This window comes from Marmota marmota, unplaced genomic scaffold (genome assembly GCF_001458135.2).
Source record: "Marmota marmota marmota unplaced genomic scaffold, marMar, whole genome shotgun sequence".
Classification (NCBI taxonomy): domain Eukaryota; kingdom Metazoa; phylum Chordata; class Mammalia; order Rodentia; family Sciuridae; genus Marmota; species Marmota marmota.
In genome coordinates this window covers 5,636,000-5,652,924 of record NW_025999895.1, presented here as the reverse complement: position 1 = coordinate 5,652,924, position 16,925 = coordinate 5,636,000, and the positions used below count along the sequence as shown (strand labels likewise).

Sequence of the window (16,925 nt, the reverse complement as noted above, 5' to 3'; positions counted from 1 at the left end):
CTCTATTGCCCACGTCCCCATGCCACTTTCTTTTTTCTTTTCTTTCTTCTTTCTTCTTCTTCTTTCTTGCCCTTTTTTTTTTTTTTTTTTGGTGTGGTGCTGGGCATTAAACTCAAGGCCTCCTGAATCAGGCTAAGCACTTGCTCTTCACTGAGCCACACTCTTAACCCCCAGGCCATTCTTCATTTTCCAGATAACTAGTCAACTTTTGCCAGACTGGTTGTCAGATTGGCCTGCCTGTCCTTGCGGACCTCTGCTGGGGTGCCTGTCAGACACTGCCATCACCTGCATGAGAGGCTCAGGGGCCTGTGGGCATGTGTGTGCTGGCAAGTGTGGCACACACTTCCCAGCAAGTAGAAAGAGTGCCTGCTCCTGGTGGCCGCTGCTGTTCCCTCCTTGTTCAAGTTGTTTCTAGATTCCAGATGACCCCAATGCTCACCTTAACCCTAATTTTGAAAAATGCTTATAGGCCAAAGCTTTTCCTGTCTGCTGGGAGTCTGTGATTAACAGAGAATGCACAGAACCAAACATAGTGTGCCTCTGAAAAAGAGGATTGGAGTTCCCTCTGGAGTCCTTCTCTCCTGGCTTCAGAGAGTGTAAATTGCCCCAAACTAACTACTCAGAGCAGTCCTATAGTAGGATGAGGCTGATGGGGCCCTGGCAGCCTGTGGGACCAGTCCTTTCCTCTGTACCACCCTGTGGCTTTGATGAGACTGTCGTGTTACACAGTAGTCACCTAGTCCTGCAACCTGATTTCTTTCTTCTTTTTCCCCAGATGCTGTGACTGGGGCAGACGCGCTGGGGTTTGTCCATGCTGGGGAGGAGTCTTCCTTCCGGGTGTGACTGCCTTCATCTGGGCATGCCTGCAGTACCCTGGGCCCATGGACCTGAAGGAGAAGCATTTGGTGGGCCCTGCTCTGTTGCCATGTGGCTGTTGTTGGGGTGCCTCTGTTGGCCTCCCCACCTGGGTTTGCTGGGAGGTTCTCATCTGGGGGCTTTACACTGAAAGTAAGAGAAGGAGTGTGGCTCTGAGGCTTGAGAGACTTGACCATGACCCCTCTGAGATGCTTGGCTGTGAAGGATGAAGAATGAAGGGCAGACCAGTTAACACAACTGTGCAGAGGTGGGGCTTCTGATTTGGGTTGGCCCCCGGCCAGTTTTCCACTTCTTGCCCAGAGGTGTATAATTAGTTTGTTTGCTCTTTGCTAGGGCTATGCCCCAACCTGCTGAGCCATGTTGAGGACTGTTGGGCACCCTGTCTGTGGTTAGGGACCAGCTCCCCATCAGACTCCAAACAAAGCTGCTTAATCAGCTGGGGTGGGGTGGATGAGAGGGGGGAAAAGGGAGCAGCCAGGCAGTCCAGGCTGTCTGTAAGATCAGCCCAGCCTCCAGATCTGGAGGTAGATTTGTCAATCAGAATATTCCTCTCCCAGGGCTGGGGATGTAGCTCAATGGTAGAGTACTTGCCTAGCATGTCTGTAGCCCTGGGTACAACTCTTAGTATCTCAAGGTGAAAAATAAACACACAGGGCTGGGGATGTGGCTCAAGCGGTGACGCACTGGCCTGGCATGTGCGGGGCACTGGGTTTGATCCTCAGCACCACATACAAATAAAATGAAGATGTTGTGTCCACTGAAAACTAAAAAGTAAATATTGAGAGTTTCTCCCTCTCTCTTAAAAAAAAAAACAAACAAACAAACAGAATATTCTTTTCCCATGACAAAGACTGCCCTAGAGGAAGTCCAAGTCTCCTGCCTGGCTCCTGCACACCCTCCTAATGTAGACATCCTCTCTGTCTCTGCTCACTGCCCTCCAACTACATGGTGCTGATAACTGGTACCTACTAAGATCTTTAGTGTGTATGAGGTACCCACATTCTGCCTGCCCATTGGTCCAGTGTCATTCCTTGCCTTGACTGTACCTCTAGTTATGCTGAATGCTTCATAGTTTGGACACATACACCATATGGAGGCTGTTCCTTCTGAAGTGACCTTGTCCCTTTTCCTAGCAAAATCCTTCTACTCTTTCTTTCTTTTTTTTATATATTTATTTTTTAGTTGGACACAATATTATCTTTATATTACTTATTTTGATGTGGTGCTGAGGATAGAACCCAGGGATTCGCATGTGCTAGGTGAGCACTCTACCGCTGAGCCACAACTTCAGCCCCTCCTACCCTTTCTTCAAGACCCAGTGGAAATCTCATCTTCTCCACATAAGTCCCCTTTCCCTGCTTTCCGTATTCATGGTACCTTTCCCATTGTGCTCGTTATACTCTATGGGTGTAGTCTCTTTCTTCTGCCATATCTCACTTTCCCTGGGTCCCAGCACAGAGCCTGGCATGTAGCAAGTCAAGGGCTTAGTAAATATTTGTTAACTTAAGAGCTTGGGGTGGTCTGGAGAGGGAGCTGTGGGTTCACTTCTTGGGCTTCTGGCAGCACCTGGCTGACTGCTTCCTCTTCAGCTCCAGGCTTCCTTTGCCTTTGGACCAATGGTGCAATAGGCTTGTGGACTTGAACAAGGAGCCAAAGGTTCAGCTTGTTTGCAGCCACCTCTGGCTGCCCTGCAGGTGTCTGTACCAGCAGTGATCAGCGCTGAGGGATGGCTACACTGGCCTGCTTCCTATCCTGGGTGCAGTATTGCTGTGGGTGCTGTGCACTGCTCAGTTCCAGGGAGTGCCCCTGGAGACTGATGTCATGTGATATGGCAACCCTCCTGGTGGGGCGGTTGTCCTCTGATTCCTGCTTATTGTTGAAACACCAGTGCCTAGTGTATGGGGGAAACAAATTGAGGGGCTAGCTTTGCCCTCAAGCCTGAGGGAGAAGCCTTGAGAGCCCCAGATGGGGAACTGCAGGCGCTATTTTTCCTGGAGGATTTCCGTGTCATCTTTCTCTATAGATGAGCCAAGAATAGAAACCCTCAAGACCAGCAGCAGCAGCCTTGCCTATGGGATGCTGATATTGGATTGGTAAAGCCCTAGGTAAAGCTGGGGAGGTGGCCTCTGGCTTGCAGAGACTATTGTTTAATTGAGTAATCAATAGCACAAGTGATTCAGTCAGGACCTAGCAGGGTTTCTACCTACACAAGTACCTTTCAAGTTGTATGCTGGAGTTTAAAGATGATCCGTAGCCCAAGACAGTCACAAAGCATCTTGGATAGGTAGTACTGGGAGGAGCTGGCATGGTCAGTTGATGGTCAGGTGGTCTGTGGGTGCCTGGCTCAGCCCAGGATCGGTTTGGCAGTTGCTGGATGATTTTTGGCACCTTGCCCCCCTTTTAGACCTACCAGTTCTCAGTCTCTCCATTAAGCCCATGGTGAATGTGCTGCAGCAGTGATGACCTGGGCTTCTGCTTCTGTGATGCAGGCCTCCCCTTTCCCATTGCTGAGGTGGGCAGTGTGGCAGGGAGGAGAGGGAGAGGCTGCATTGGGGCTGCACAGCACCTGGTGTAGCCCCGTGTGTTGTCCCCTCCAGGGCTTGCCAGAGAAGGGAGAGCATCTGTTTCCCTGTGGTTCCCACCTGAGCAGTCTCCAGGAGCAAGGGACAGGGGAACAGGAGTCTTTCTTTCTCCTTGGCTACAGCTGATAGTCCTCACAGGGGCTGGCACTGAAGCTGACCCCACCCGCCTCCCTTTCCTGCTCCACATGGAAACTTCCTGCCCTTAACTTCTGAACTGCCCAGCCCCTCCTTTCTGTCCCCATTCAGTTCTCTGTTTGGCACCCCCCCCTTCTCCCCCCACAGGGAGCCATGCTAGTTCGGGAAGGGGGAGGGGAAAAGTCAGCTTGTGCAGCTCTTCCCCTCCCTGAAGCTCAAGATGGTGTCGTCTAGGAGACAGGGCCCTGGAGCAACGCACTCAGCCTCTAGCTTGCTCTCCAGCTAGGGGACCTGTTAAGCTGTCTCCTCTCCCTGGGGTATTGTAGCCCCATTCTAAGGATGGCAGAGAAGTGTCCCATCCTCTCCTAGTGCCTCAGCTGCTCCTTCACCCAGGGAGCCTGTGCCCAGAGCTTCCTTTATATCAACATTGTTCCCAGAGCCCTGTTTCTGGAGCTCCCACTCTCTCAGGCCCTGCTCGATGCTCTGAGAAGTGCTGAAGTGGAGCCCCTGGTAACTGGCAACCTCTTCTGTCCGGGAGATGAGGGCCTGGGGTACCCACACAGCCCTGGTCCTAGCAGCTCTTGGCTGGTGTGTCAGTGCCGCTCTTCTCCCCATCAATTAGCTAGCTGGTAGGAAGGTGTTGGAATTCCTCCTTTCAGCTAGCTCTGCCTCCTGCTGCTGGAGTCTTCTACTAGCTCCTTGGCCCTCTGCTCAGCCCTCCTAAGTAGCTGCTCTCTCAATGGCCAGTCCTCACCCTTCGTGCAGGAGGTGCTAGCGTTGTGTAGGAAGTGCACAGATTCTCTTCCCTCTTCGCTGCAACTCTGTGGAAGAGCTGCTGTTATCTTGGCTCCTTGCTGGAAGCCTCTGACTGATTTGGGGAGCTCTCACAGCGGAGCTCCTAACCTTGTCCGGTGACCTGGGGGCAGAGAACAGGTAATCTGGGAAGAAAGCTTGTATTTATACCCCAGGGTTCTCCTGGATACCAGCTGTTGCCCTTGGCAGCTTCTCCTGTCTGCCTGTCCAGCCCTCTGTCTGTCTGCTCTTTGGCTGCACATCTTTACTCTGCATACCCTGTAAGAGCCTCCTCTGAAGAACAGGCCAAGCTCCCAGACAGCTGGCAGAGCATCGGACAAACTTTCTTCTCTGGGCCCTCCTTTCCCCTCCCTCCTTCCTCTCTTTTTCCCTCCCTCCCTGGGCTGCTGTTGCAGCCTGCTGCCTCCTCCTCCTCCTCCTCCTCCCTCCCTGAATCTGCAAGGTGACTGGAAATAGGCTGAATTAATCAGCAGATTGAAGCTCTGCTCTGCTCTGCTCTGCTGCGCCCGATTCTCTGCAGCACCGGCTCCTCGCTCACGCCTGCACCAGCCCTTTGCCTTTTTCTTGCTCTCTGTTCTGCCTCTCCCTTTCTTGGAGGGCAGCTAACGCTCTGCCCCATGCTCTTTAAGCAGGCAGAGCTGTGGATGCCCCATCAGGGCAAGCATAGCACAGTGAGTATTGCCAGCTTGGCTCCCCGTTTCTCTCACTGATAATCTGTTCCCTGCTTAGTGAGGGAGTCTGGGTTAGTGATTGCCAAAGGAGTCCTAAAGATACAGAGCGGGAGGAAGCTAGGACAAGCATGGGGTAACCAGCACCTTGGGAAGAGATTGGGCATGAGACCCAGAATGCCAGCATGTCAGGTACCTGAGTCGGCCAGAGGAGGACTGGGGCCCGAGCTCCCAGGGGCATTCTGCCAAGGGATGCTAGGAGCAGGTCTCAGTGCACAGGGTGATAGAAGTGTGGGGGCTGCATGCCAACCCTTATTGGGGCCCAGTGAAGGGGACTTTTTGGCTGGACTACATGGCTTACTGAGTCAGGAGCCATTGGGTCAGGGATGATTTCTTCCTGGGTCTTGGTGGCTGCAGGAGGTGGGGTAGAAGAGGGGTGAAAGTGTTATTAAGATCTGGTGAGCCTGGAAGAGTGAGACGAGGAGGAAGCACCTCTGTTCTGTCTGATTTTCCCAGCTGCAGGTGAGTCTAGCTGTGTCTGGCTGAACTCAGAATCAAGAGTACTGGCCAGATCTGCCTCAGTGATCTGGACATTGTGTGGAGTCCAGCTTTGGGTCCCCTCCCTGCCTACACTAAGAAGGCTGTGACAGGGGACCCAGAGGAGGGACCACAGCCAGTTGTAACTGGTGGTTATCTTTGTCAAGGCCTCAGGTCAAGCTAGAAATTTATAACCTGCCCATCTGAGCCTAGGAATCTTGATTCTGTTGCTCCTGAAACAGATGGAGTAGGAAGAAAAACAGTTGCTGAGCCAAGAGGACCTTGGAGGGCCTCTGCAAGGACAGGGCTGGGGGCTGGGAGCTTCTGACTGTGCCACCTAAGACACTTGGCTGAGGTGGGTGCAGGAGAAAACAGGGGTATCATTTCTTGGAAGGCTTGTTAGATTGATGCTCAGCTTTGTACCTTGATAGTCAGTTTTGCTCAGTGGCCAATTCCTGTGGCTATGATTTGGTGGGCAGATTCACACCGCCCCCTCCCACCTCCCTGGCCAAGATTCCCCCAAATCCCCACACTTTGCCAACAGCCCTCTTGGATAGCAGAACAGAGAGAACAAGTCCAGCTTGTTGGAAGGAAGTCCCAACCCTGAGTTATTCTTTCTGATGCTGCATTCGAGTCTGAGAACTTACAACAGTGGGATGGGGCTGGTTCTACCTGAAAAGCTTCAGTTTCCTCTTATCCTGGTCCCTCTGGGATAGAGGCCTTGCTCTTGGCCCCAGGAACATCTCCTGAGGTGCCTGCAGTGGGGCAGGGTGGGAGTTTTTAGCATCTGGGAAACAGGGTTACTTTTGGAACCTTTGGGTATTTACAGCCAGGTCAGATTTTTCGTTACCCTTCTTGGCCCCAGTAGGCAGGAAAAGTAGATCTTAGACTGTTCTTAGGTTCTTATTTCTCATATAAGAGGAACTTTCTGCAGTCTCCCCAGGGTGCCTGAGCACATGGAATACCCGACCTAACTCCATGCTGGAAGGGCTGACAGAGCCCACTTCCCACCAGCCCAGTCTGAATCTCCTTCAGGAAGTGTGACCATCTTCCACAAGCTCCTCAGCTCTGGCTCTTCTGTTGTGTGGGGAAAAGCCGAGAGCCATGATGAGGGAAAGCAGTGACTTGACACCTAGCTTGGGCCCTCTTGCCACAGAGGGGCGAGCTGCACAGGCTTCACAGTTGGATCAGCTCCGTTAAGACGGTAGAAGGCGGGCTGGCCCAGGAGGCTGAGTCCTCACCACAGGGCCAGCCTGTGCGGGCAGGCGCTTCCTTTGGGTGGCATGTAATTACAGAATGGCTTATTTGCCTTCTGTTGTGCTGTCTTTAATCCCAGTCTGGAGTCGGTGCCCCTGGCCAGACACAACATGCGGGGGCAGATGCACACAGACAGCTCTGCAGGCAGCCTGGTCCGGGAGCATCTGCCACCCTCCAGTCCACTCCTCCTTACCTGGGGAGCAGCAGGGAACCTGGGGTGGGAAGAGGGCAAGAGAACAGCTGGAGGCTGGGCAGGTGAGGAGGTCCTGGGAATGGGCCTACCTGGAAGGAGGAACAGATGTCACGACAGCCACTTGCAGCCCAGGGGAGTCAGTGTCCTGAGTGTCTGGGTCTGGAGGCCTGGCTAGTGGAGAGACACCTCCCTGGCTCTCTGGCTGCTGCTGAGCCTTTTCTCTGCCTTGCTGGAAACTATTCCTTCCTGGGCCTGGGGTCCTTGTTCCAGGGTGAGGGTGTCCCAGGTGGTCCTGCAGCCCTGTGTGGTTTGCCCACCCCTCCCTCTTTTCTCCTCGCAGCCCCCTCTCCTGCATGTGCAGCCCTTGCTTCTCCTGAACAGCCCTCCTTTCCTCCTGCATATTTTCTCACTTCATCATTTCTGGAGGTGTGGCCCAGGCACACCCACCCTGTCCATCCTGGGGACTTTGTCATCTCACTGTGGAGAGGAAGCCCTGACACAAGAGGAAGCCTCAGTCCTAGGAAGAAGGGACAGTGTGAGGGGAGGTGTTAGGGGTCCAGGATTCTCACCTGGTTCCAGGTCCTCTTCTTCCCTTTCCGGGTGGATCAGGCATCAATGCTCTGGCCCAGCCCAGTACATGTGAGAAGGCCCTTTGGCTCCTCTTCCCTTGTGTCTTCCTGCCTTAGAGACCCCCCGAGGGCCTCTTTCCTTCCATATCAGGGACTCCAGGAGGCCTCAGAGCAGACATTGGCCTCACCTGGCATTGATTTGTCCTGGCCCTGGCCTCTCAGAAGGCTCAGGATCCTGTGGAAGAACGGTGGGTGCTTTGGAACACAGTGTTTACCCCTGCCCAGAGGCCATTTCCTCCTGAGCTGAAATAACCAGTTTATCTCCTCTGGTAGAAGCTGTGCTTATCTCCATGATCCAGCAAAGCCACTGTGAAGAGCAGGATTAGGTGAAATTTAGGCAAAGGAGCTAGAAGCTTCAGTGCTGGGCCCACTCAGCCAAGGCAGCTGGGAGTTGACAGTGGGAACTCCACTCAGGTGCCTCCTGTGAGCCAGGGGCATGGTACTGGGACGCTGCCCCTTAGGCCAGCCACCCCTCAGTGCAGAGGAGGAGTGTACCCTGTGAGCGCTCAGGCCACCTGGCCAAAGAAGGGTGCCTACAGAGCTGGGAAGGGAAGAAGAAGTGCAGAAGGTGGACCAGCAAGCCAGATGACCTTGGAGGACTGACTTGTGGGTCACGGGAAGGCTGGGGGAGACAGCCAGGGCAGCCCAGCCCCAAGTCCCTGTCCTGGTGCCTCTGGTCTAGGGATTCACTGCTCTTCTCCTGATGGAGACACACATCGAGGCTCTTTGTTCACACTGTTCCTTCAGGTGCTGCCTTTCTTGGGGCCAGTCTTTGTCCTAGATCCCTATAGCTAGAGACCTGAGATTCAGCCCGACACTGGCTTCATTGGCAGAAGTTTCTGTTCAGTAGGTCCAGGGTGGGGCATGATTTTTTAAAGCCCCAGGTGCTGCTGCTACAGATTTCAGGTTGACAGCCCCTGACTGAGGTGTCATTGGAATCAGTGATACTTTTTGGGCACTCGTTCATTCACTCATTCAGTCAGCAGATAGTCACTGAGTGTGTGTGCCAGGCACCATCATTCCTAGTTTGGTAGAGGGCGTGTTCAGAGGGAGGAATTCTGTACCTATTTTCAAGGAATTTGCAGTCTACTGGGAGAGCCAGACAGGTCAATCTATAATCACAGTTCTGTCAGACACAGGCTGAGACCAGGCTGCCATGGTACCTTTGGAGTACAATTGAAGTGCAGTTCCCCTTTGGGAAAATGTCCCAGAGGAGATGACATTTGGCCAGAAAGTCCATAAAGGAGTTCTGGAGGATGGAGGCCTGCAGAAGGAATAACCGGGTGGGATGGGGGGTGGAGCTGGGAGGTCACAGTCCCCAAAGGCCTCATAGAGTAGGCCCCAGGGGTCTGGATTGGATTTTAAAAGTAGAGGGGGTTCAGTCAACGGGGCACATGCTTGCCCTGTCTGAGATATTGCAGTGAGTTTGGAAACGGTAGAGACATGGGCTGGGAAGGGTTGGGCTGGGCAGAGGGAGGGGAAGGCCAGGGTCTGCGATACTTCAGAGGCCACTGGGTAGGCAGTAGTGTGGGTGGATAGGAGAGGGCTGGGGTACAAGTTCAAGGTTTTGGATATTATGACTCCATGCCCTGTGAAACAGCTCTGAGTCAGCTCAGTAGATGGATCTACACTGAGAGTAGAGGTCAGACTGGGAGTTAAATGCAGGGGTTGTAGGCAGTCTGGTGGCAATAAGCCCACAACTGTGGCCCGGGATGCCTGGGAATGTACAAGAGTTGGCAAGCTGCCCAGGATGGTCTGTGGTGTGGACATAGGGAAAAGAATGGCTAGAGGGGCTGGGGCCGTGGCTCAGCGGTAGAGCGCTCGCCTAGCACGTGCAAGGCCCTGGGTTCGATCCTCAGCACCATATAAAAATAAATAAATAAAATAAAAAAGATATTGTGTCCAACTAACTACAACTAAAAAATAAATATTAAAAAAAAAAAAGAATGGCTAGAGTCCAAGGAGGGAGAAATGGGGACAGCCAGGTCTCAACAAGGAGGGGCCTTGGAACATGTCTAGTCCTCATGTCCTCTGGGACCAGCTTGGTCCATGCTACATTCCAGTCAGCCATGGTGACAGGAGCATGGTAGAATCTCTGCACTGTTGTTCCCCAGGGATGGCTACTTATTTCCTGAGATTATGTCCTGCCTAATATTGAGTGTTGCAAGACCCTCTCTTACAAAATAATGCTACTAGAGGTGGTAGGTTTTTCTTCATGTTATTCCTAAGAACCATGAAAAACTGGCATCTCTAGTTCTCCCCCATTAAAAAAGTATATATTTTTCTGGCTGTGAAATCTAAAAGACTGGTACCCTGAGGTAAACTTGGAGATGGGCACCAAGAATATTCTGAGTGAGGCAGGAAGACCACACATGGCCGTGGGTTGAGGGTCCAGGGAAAAGTGAATTAGAAAACATTGACTAGCCCCACAGAGTGGTGCACACCTGTAATCCCAGCAACTCTGGAGGCTGAGACAGGAGGACCACAAGTTTGAGGCCAGTCTCAGCAACTTAGTGAGACCATGTCTCAAAAATACAAATAATGGTAGAGCCCTTGGGTTAGATGCTCATTACCAAACCAAGCAAAACAAGACAGAAAACATGAAGTAGAGGGAGGTTTTTGGTTTGTTTTTGTTTTTGTTTTGTTAGCCAGGCTTTAAAGAGTAGAGTCCTGTGCTCCTGAACATTTTAAAATTTGGTGGTAGTTTGGCTATGGTTATACCCTGAGGCGCAAGAGCTGGTAGGAAGTGAGGGTCAGAAGGAGGAGGGGTAGGGCGGGGACAGGTCCAGCCTGTGGTGGACACTTCCATCTGGGCAGGGACCTGGGGCCTTGGAGGTGCTGAGTGCCTCCTTTTTCCCAGCAGGGCGAGCCCCCCGTGGCCCTGGGCCTCTCCACTTGGAAGGCCCTCAGTGTCCTGAAGGAGCAGCTGGAGGCTGTGTTGGAAGGACACCTCAAAGAGCAGAAGAAATATCTAACCTGGAAGGTGAAGCTTCTTCACGGGTGGCCAGAGCCTGGGCAAGATGGCAGAAAAGTGTGGGGGGTGACTGTCTCAGGGTCACCATGCACCCTGACTGCCTGGCGGGAGGAGACCACCCAACTAAGGCCTCGTGAAAAATCAGAAGTGGGGGTGGGGTCCCTCTCAGCCATGTCCTGACACCACTTGCTGTAGGAGTTGGCTGTGAGGTCAAGTGAATTAGACGGAGGTAGCCTTGGGGACCACAGGGGCTCAGGGCAGGGAGAGGCACCCAGATTGCTGCTGGATGGCCGGCCACTCAAGTCCAGCTGCCATGGCTCCCTAGGAGGCCTGGAGAAGCAGCTTCCTGCACCACAGTAACCGCTGCTCCTGTTTCCACTGGCCGGGTGCCTCACTTATGCTGCTGGCTGTGCTGCTGCTGCTGGGCTGCTATGGGGGCCAGCCGGCTGGGAGGTAAGTAGGGCCCTAGAGCCTCTGCATCTGTCCCTCTCCATCCCCCTAGGGTGTCCCAGGGCTCTGAGGGGGCAGTCAGCCCTAAGTCTTGGGAGGATAGAGGCTTCACTGGAGTCAAGAACCACGAGACCCTCTTTTCAGAAGGGACTGGGTAGAAAGGGGCATCCTAGGCTCTGGGGGTGTCTGGGGGGCCCTTACTTCCTGGAAATACACTGTACCCTCTGCATCCTCTACACCAGCCATGGGGTGGAGCTGGTGAATGCCTCTGCGCTATTCCTGCTGCTGCTTCTCAACCTGGTTCTCATTGGGCGGCAAGATCGGCTGAAGCGCAGGGAGGTGGAGCGCAGGCTTCGGGGAATCATCGACCAAATTCAAGGTGAGACCAAGAGTCAGCCATGTCATTGGGAAAGATACCCTGCAATGTGTCCGAGCCCTGAGAACTCTCCTAGGGTGGACGGTAGTCAGCATTCCAGGAGCTGCCATCTCTGGAGTTTGAGGATGCCCAACCCTCTCTTTTGCAGGGTGGTGAGGGCCCTGGAACAGCTGTGGGCACCCAGGCAGTGCCCTTGGCAGGCAGGAAGAGGTGTTGCCCTGGGCTTCTGGGCTTGTTAACATTGGAGGTCTGACAGAAAAGACCCTAATGCTTAGAGGAGGGCAGTGAGATGTTAGTCTTACCTGGTAGAACTGGGCCATGGGAGGTGGGAAGGTGGACCAGGGAGGTTGAGATGCCCACAGGAGTCAGGGTTGGTGCAGGGAGGCAGCATCCTAAAGTAAGCAGCCCAGTTCCTAAAGGAGAGGGGCATTGTTTGTCCTTCTGCCTACCTGGAGTTTAAGCTCTAACTATAGATTGAGGGTTACATTAGGCTCTTTGGAGAGTCCGTGCTTTATGCTCTCCAGGGGCTCGTGGTGTCAGAGAAGCAGCCTCTGCTATTGGGAGGCCTTTTTCTGACAGTTCGATCATGTGTTGTACTCTCAGGGTACGACAATGACTGAAAAGTAGGCCCTTCCCTCCAGGAGCATATTCTCTTGCTTAGAAACCACTCCCTCTTGCTCCACCAAGCCATCACAGATGCTGCATGTGGCTTCTGTGCCTCTGCTGCAGGCTCTGCCCTTCCTGTCTAGCTTCTTCCCTTCCTTCTCTTCCTGCTGTTAAAACCACTTACCCCTCCCAGATGCCTGTGTGCTGACCCATTATGTGCCTCTGTCCTGCTTTTCTCTGACTGGTGGGCATCTCCCTCACTCATTTCCAACAGACAGAATTCATTCCTTCTTCCTCTTCTTGGAATCCATCTCCCATCATCCTGGCAGATAGTTTTTTCTCCCTTTCGTGCTCTGGAGGGGCTGGAATCTTTGTTAACACACTCAGCATGTATTTGCCTGCTTTGTAGTCCTTTACCCGTGTGTTTCCTCCCACCACCACAGAAAGAGACCTCATACCCCTCCAGGCCCTCAGCAAAGTCTGTAATGGAATGGCAAGAGGGTACAAAGAGTTCCAGGTGTGCAGGGGGGCTGGCTGAAGGGTAAGAAAGTTGTTTTCCTCCTCCTATTCTCCTCAGATGCCCTCAGGGATAGCAAGGAAATCAAGTGGCCAAATGCCCTGTATCCAGACCTCCACATGCCCTTTGCCCCATCCTGGTCTCTGCACTGGGCCTACAGAGATGGACACCTCGTCAACCTGCCTGTTAGCCTGTTGGTGGAAGGTGACATCATAGCCCTGAGGCCTGGCCAGGAATCTTTCGCCTCTCTGAGGGGTATCAAGGTAGCTGTAGGCTGGTCTCCTTCATGGGAATTGCCCCAGGCACATCTATAGGCAATTGGGGTCCCAGGGCTCAACCCTGAAGATTGACAGCCACCTCATAGGCTTCACAAGGGCTCTCAGGCAGAGCTGAACCTCCTCTTCCTCCTCCTGATGTTCTTTCTCTCCCCAGTCCTTAAGCATCAGGGACCCAGCCCCTCAGGCTACACCCCAGCAGCCCCTGGCCTTGGGAGCCATGGCCATTTAGCTGGCATTGTCCAGGAGGAGTGGCGTCTGTGAGAGCCCTTTCATTACCCACCTCCCTATGCTGCTGGCAGGATGATGAGCACATTGTCCTGGAGCCAGGAGACCTGTTCCCTCCCTTCTCTCCCCCACCCTCGCCCCGGGGAGAAGTGAAGAAAGGGCCACAGGACCCCCAGCAGCACCGGCTCTTCCGCGTCCTGGAGACCCCTGTGATTGACAACATCAGGTAAGCATGCCCTTGTCTCTTCTGCCTATGCCTCCTCTCCCCAGCGCCTCCTGTGACAGGAATGAGCCTCGTGCATCCCAAGGCCTTCCCGAGAGCTGGTGTCTCCTCAGGCTCCTCCCCTTGATCTCTTGTGAGAATTCTTAGACTCAGTTGGGGCCATTCCCAGTCTCTTCTACGGGGACAGCTCTGGAAGCAGCCACAGGCCCCTCTCCCAAGGGGCCATTAGCCAGGGCCAGGGCAGAGTCGGGAACCGCAGGACTCGCTAGTGCTCAGGGAAGAAGCTCACTGGTGCTCTGGCTGAGAGGCCCAGAATCCTCTGGTGTCTGGCCTCTCCCTTGAGCAGGGCTGAGGGTCACCTCTTTCTGCAGGTGGTGCCTGGACATGGCCCTGTCCCGCCCAGTCACTGCACTGGACAACGAGAGGTTCACAGTGCAGTCAGCAATGCTACGTTATGCCGTCCCCGTGGTCCTGGTATGTGAGGCGGGGCTGTGGGGCAGGGAGAAGGCTGGACATGGGGGAGCCGGGGGCAGGCCCAGGTGAGCATGTGAGAGCAGGCAGAGGGGCCCAGAGTGAGCCTGTGGTGTTTGGTCCCCAGGGGCGAGGGCTAAGCTGCAGCCCTCCTGTCCCCTCAGGCTGGCTTTCTCATCACCAATGCCCTGCGCTGCATGTTCAGTGCCCCTGGGGTCACCTCCTGGCAGTGCACTCTCCTCCAGCTCCAGGCAAGGATGGCCCTTTCTTCTCTGTTGTGCTTCCGCGCTGTGGGGCCCAGTTCCCTCACAAGGCTCTGACTGTCCCTCCCTCTCTGCAGCCCAGGGTTTCCTCAGGCTTTTGCTTAAGAATTTTTCCTTCCCCGCCTTCCCTTCCCATCCCTGGACAGCTGTCCTTTCTACCCAGGGGATGGCCATACGGCAGGGCAGCCCTCCCTTTCCTCCCTCTGGCCAGCAGCTCCTTGGGAACTTCGGTGTGCTCCACTCCTTCCCAGGTGAATGGCATGCTGCCCATACTCCCGCTGCTTTTCCCAGTCCTCTGGGTCCTGGCGACTGCCTGTGGTGAAGCCCGCGTCTTGGCCCAGATGAGCAAGGCCTCGCCCAGCTCCCTGGTAGGTTATTTCTAGGCATCTGGGGACAGTGGCAGGCGAAAGAGAGAAGTGGCTATCGCAGAGAAGTGGGGGCAGAAGCCCAGCTCCACCTTTGGGCTCAGTGTGTTGGAGGTTCTGAGCAGCAACATGAGGGCTCCAGCCTCTTCCATTGCAGAAGGACCTCCAGACCAGGCCCCAGGGCGCAGTGATCTCCCCCTGGCTCCCACCAATGGCGAGTCAGGACTGCCCTGAAACCCCTTAGCAAAGGGGTTGGGAGCCTCGATGGCGTGGGTCTCCACTGCCTGCTTGGAGGCCTGTGCAAAGGTAGCTTTTTCCACACTGAGGTTCGTCCCCTCCCTGTGCAGCTGGCCAAGTTCTCAGAGGACACTCTCAGCAGCTACACAGAAGCCGTCTCCTCGCAGGTACACTGACCACAATGGTTTGTCCCAGTCCCTTGCAGTCACAAGCCCTGGGTGCCCTTGGGCTCCTTCCTGGAACCTTGGGACTCTATGACCTTGAGCCTCCAGCTGGGCTCTTGGAACTTCTCCGTACCCATCTACCTGTTGCATGTAGACATCACCCAGGCCTGGTCCTATGACACGTCCACATCTTGTCCCAGACACCAACCTCCAGTGCTCCCCCTGACTCTTCCTGATTTGGGTCTTAGAGGCCATCTCCAGCAAAACAAGGCTGAGCCCCACGTAGCCTTGCAGATGTTTTCTCTCCCACCAGGAGATGCTGCGCTGCATTTGGGGCCATTTCCTGAGGGTGATTCAAGGGACATCGCCAACACTGAGCCACAGTGCCAGCCTGCTGCATAGCTTGGGCTCTGTCACGGTGAGGGTGGCCCTGGAGGGAGGAGGTACCTGTCCTACCAGGCCTGCTGTCTGGCTAGGTACTTATGTGGCCCCTTGGGGGTGGGGCTGATGCCAAGTCCCCTTCTAGTGCTGGCCTCTCTCCCTGCAGGTTCTATGCTGTGTAGACAAACAGGGGATCCTGTCATGGCCAAATCCTAGCCCAGAGACTGTGCTCTTCTTCAGCGGGAAGGTCGAGCCTCCTCATAGCAGCCATGAGGATCTTACAGATGACCTGTCTACCCGCTCCTTCTGCCATCCTGAGGTAGAGGAAGAGGTATGGATGGCTCCCACGGGCTCGCCTGGGCCGGGCTTCTTAGTCATGGAGCCTGGCTGGTGGCCTTGGGAGGGTGAGGATTAGGAGGGAGAAGCTGGGTTCGGGACCTCTGGAAGCTGCTTCCAGGTGGTTAAGGTGAAGCCACAGGACAAGAGAGTGAGGGGCCCAGAACCATCCTGCTTCAATGGGAGCCACTAGGACCCTGGTCCTAAGCCTGTGTCCCTGTTCTTCTCAGCCCCATGAACGAGATGCCCTCCTGACTGGCTCCCTGAGCAACACCCTGCACCTTTCCAATGAGCAGGAGCGCGGCGACTGGCCTGGTGATGGTCCCAAGCCCCCCGAGGCCTACTCTTACCACAAAGCACACGGCCGCAACAAACACCCATCTGGCTCCAATGTGAGCTTCAGCAGGGACACTGAGGGTGGCGAGGAAGGTCCTGGAAAGGTGAGGAGGGATACAGAGTAGAGAGGCCACCTCATCTGCTGCAGGCTTTCCTGGTCTCTCCTGCCAAAGGTGCACAGCCCAGCCTGGACTGTCAGGGTCTGAAAGAATGCAGAAGTTGCACACAGCCCCCTGTCTAAGGGCCCTCAGCCTGGCCATCAGGAAGGATGACCTCCTGAGGCCTCACCCAAGTCTCTTCTGTGAATTCCTTTTCCAGTTCTCTCTGATGGTCACCAGCCTCCTAATTAAAACCTTCTAAACACATAAAGCCATGATGTCCTCTTGGATGTTGACCCATGACTGAAAAAGATCTCTTATTGTTTCCTCCCTGTCTGGCTGTCCTCTACAGGGCTACCAGGGTCATCGAGTATAGATACTAAGGGCAAACTGGAACCGAGAACAGGGAGAGGGTCTCGGGAGGGACAGGAGCATGTTAACAGCAGCACTTGGCCTAGGAATGTGCTTTCTTGCAGGGCCAGCTTTGAGCAGGGCCCACCCTACTCCCTGCCTGAGGCTCCTCTTCTCCCATTCCTACAGGGCCACCCTGGCACAGAGGCCGAGCCCTATGAAGCAGAGGACTTTGTGTGTGACTACCACTTGGAGATGCTGAGCCTGTCCCAGGACCAGCAGAACCCCTCCTGCATCCAGTTTGATGACTCCAACTGGCAGCTCCACCTTACTTCTCTCAAGCCCCTGGGCCTCAACGTGCTGCTGAACCTGTGTAATGCCAGTGTCACTGAGCGTCTGTGTCGCTTCTCGGACCACCTGTGTCACGTTGCCCTGCAGGAGAGCCACCGCACTGTGTTGCCTGTGCACGTGCCCTGGGGCCTCTGCGAGCTGGCCCGCCTCATCGGTATGGTCCATGGTGGTGGCAGTGGGGCGGGGCTGGCTGGGTGTGCGCTGGCTTCTCCAAACAGGCTTGGCACAGGCTC

General features: G+C 54.6%; 1 protein-coding gene across 11 annotated transcripts in view; it reads left to right on the top strand.

Moving 5' to 3' along the window:
* Tmem94 (transmembrane protein 94) overlaps positions 1–16,925 on the top strand; it is a 34,821-nt gene that overhangs the window by 10,526 nt on the left and 7,370 nt on the right. For 3 of the 11 annotated variants that reach the window (XM_015504192.2, XM_015504193.2, XM_048797876.1), the window contains 14 exons: positions 776–905; positions 10,551–10,673; positions 10,990–11,117; positions 11,357–11,493; positions 12,674–12,876; positions 13,191–13,342; positions 13,711–13,813; positions 13,975–14,061; positions 14,325–14,441; positions 14,786–14,842; positions 15,153–15,257; positions 15,387–15,551; positions 15,787–15,996; positions 16,531–16,846. In XM_015504192.2, the coding sequence (XP_015359678.1) occupies positions 882–905; positions 10,551–10,673; positions 10,990–11,117; positions 11,357–11,493; positions 12,674–12,876; positions 13,191–13,342; positions 13,711–13,813; positions 13,975–14,061; positions 14,325–14,441; positions 14,786–14,842; positions 15,153–15,257; positions 15,387–15,551; positions 15,787–15,996; positions 16,531–16,846 (1,927 nt within the window). In that variant the 5' untranslated portion in view covers positions 776–881. Of the gene's footprint in view, positions 1–775; positions 906–939; positions 1,124–4,886; positions 5,078–10,550; positions 10,674–10,989; positions 11,118–11,356; positions 11,494–12,673; positions 12,877–13,190; positions 13,343–13,710; positions 13,814–13,974; positions 14,062–14,324; positions 14,442–14,785; positions 14,843–15,152; positions 15,258–15,386; positions 15,552–15,786; positions 15,997–16,530; positions 16,847–16,925 lie in introns of those variants that run through there. The other 8 variants (XM_015504195.2, XM_015504194.2, XM_048797880.1 and 5 more) reach the window with 7 other exon arrangements.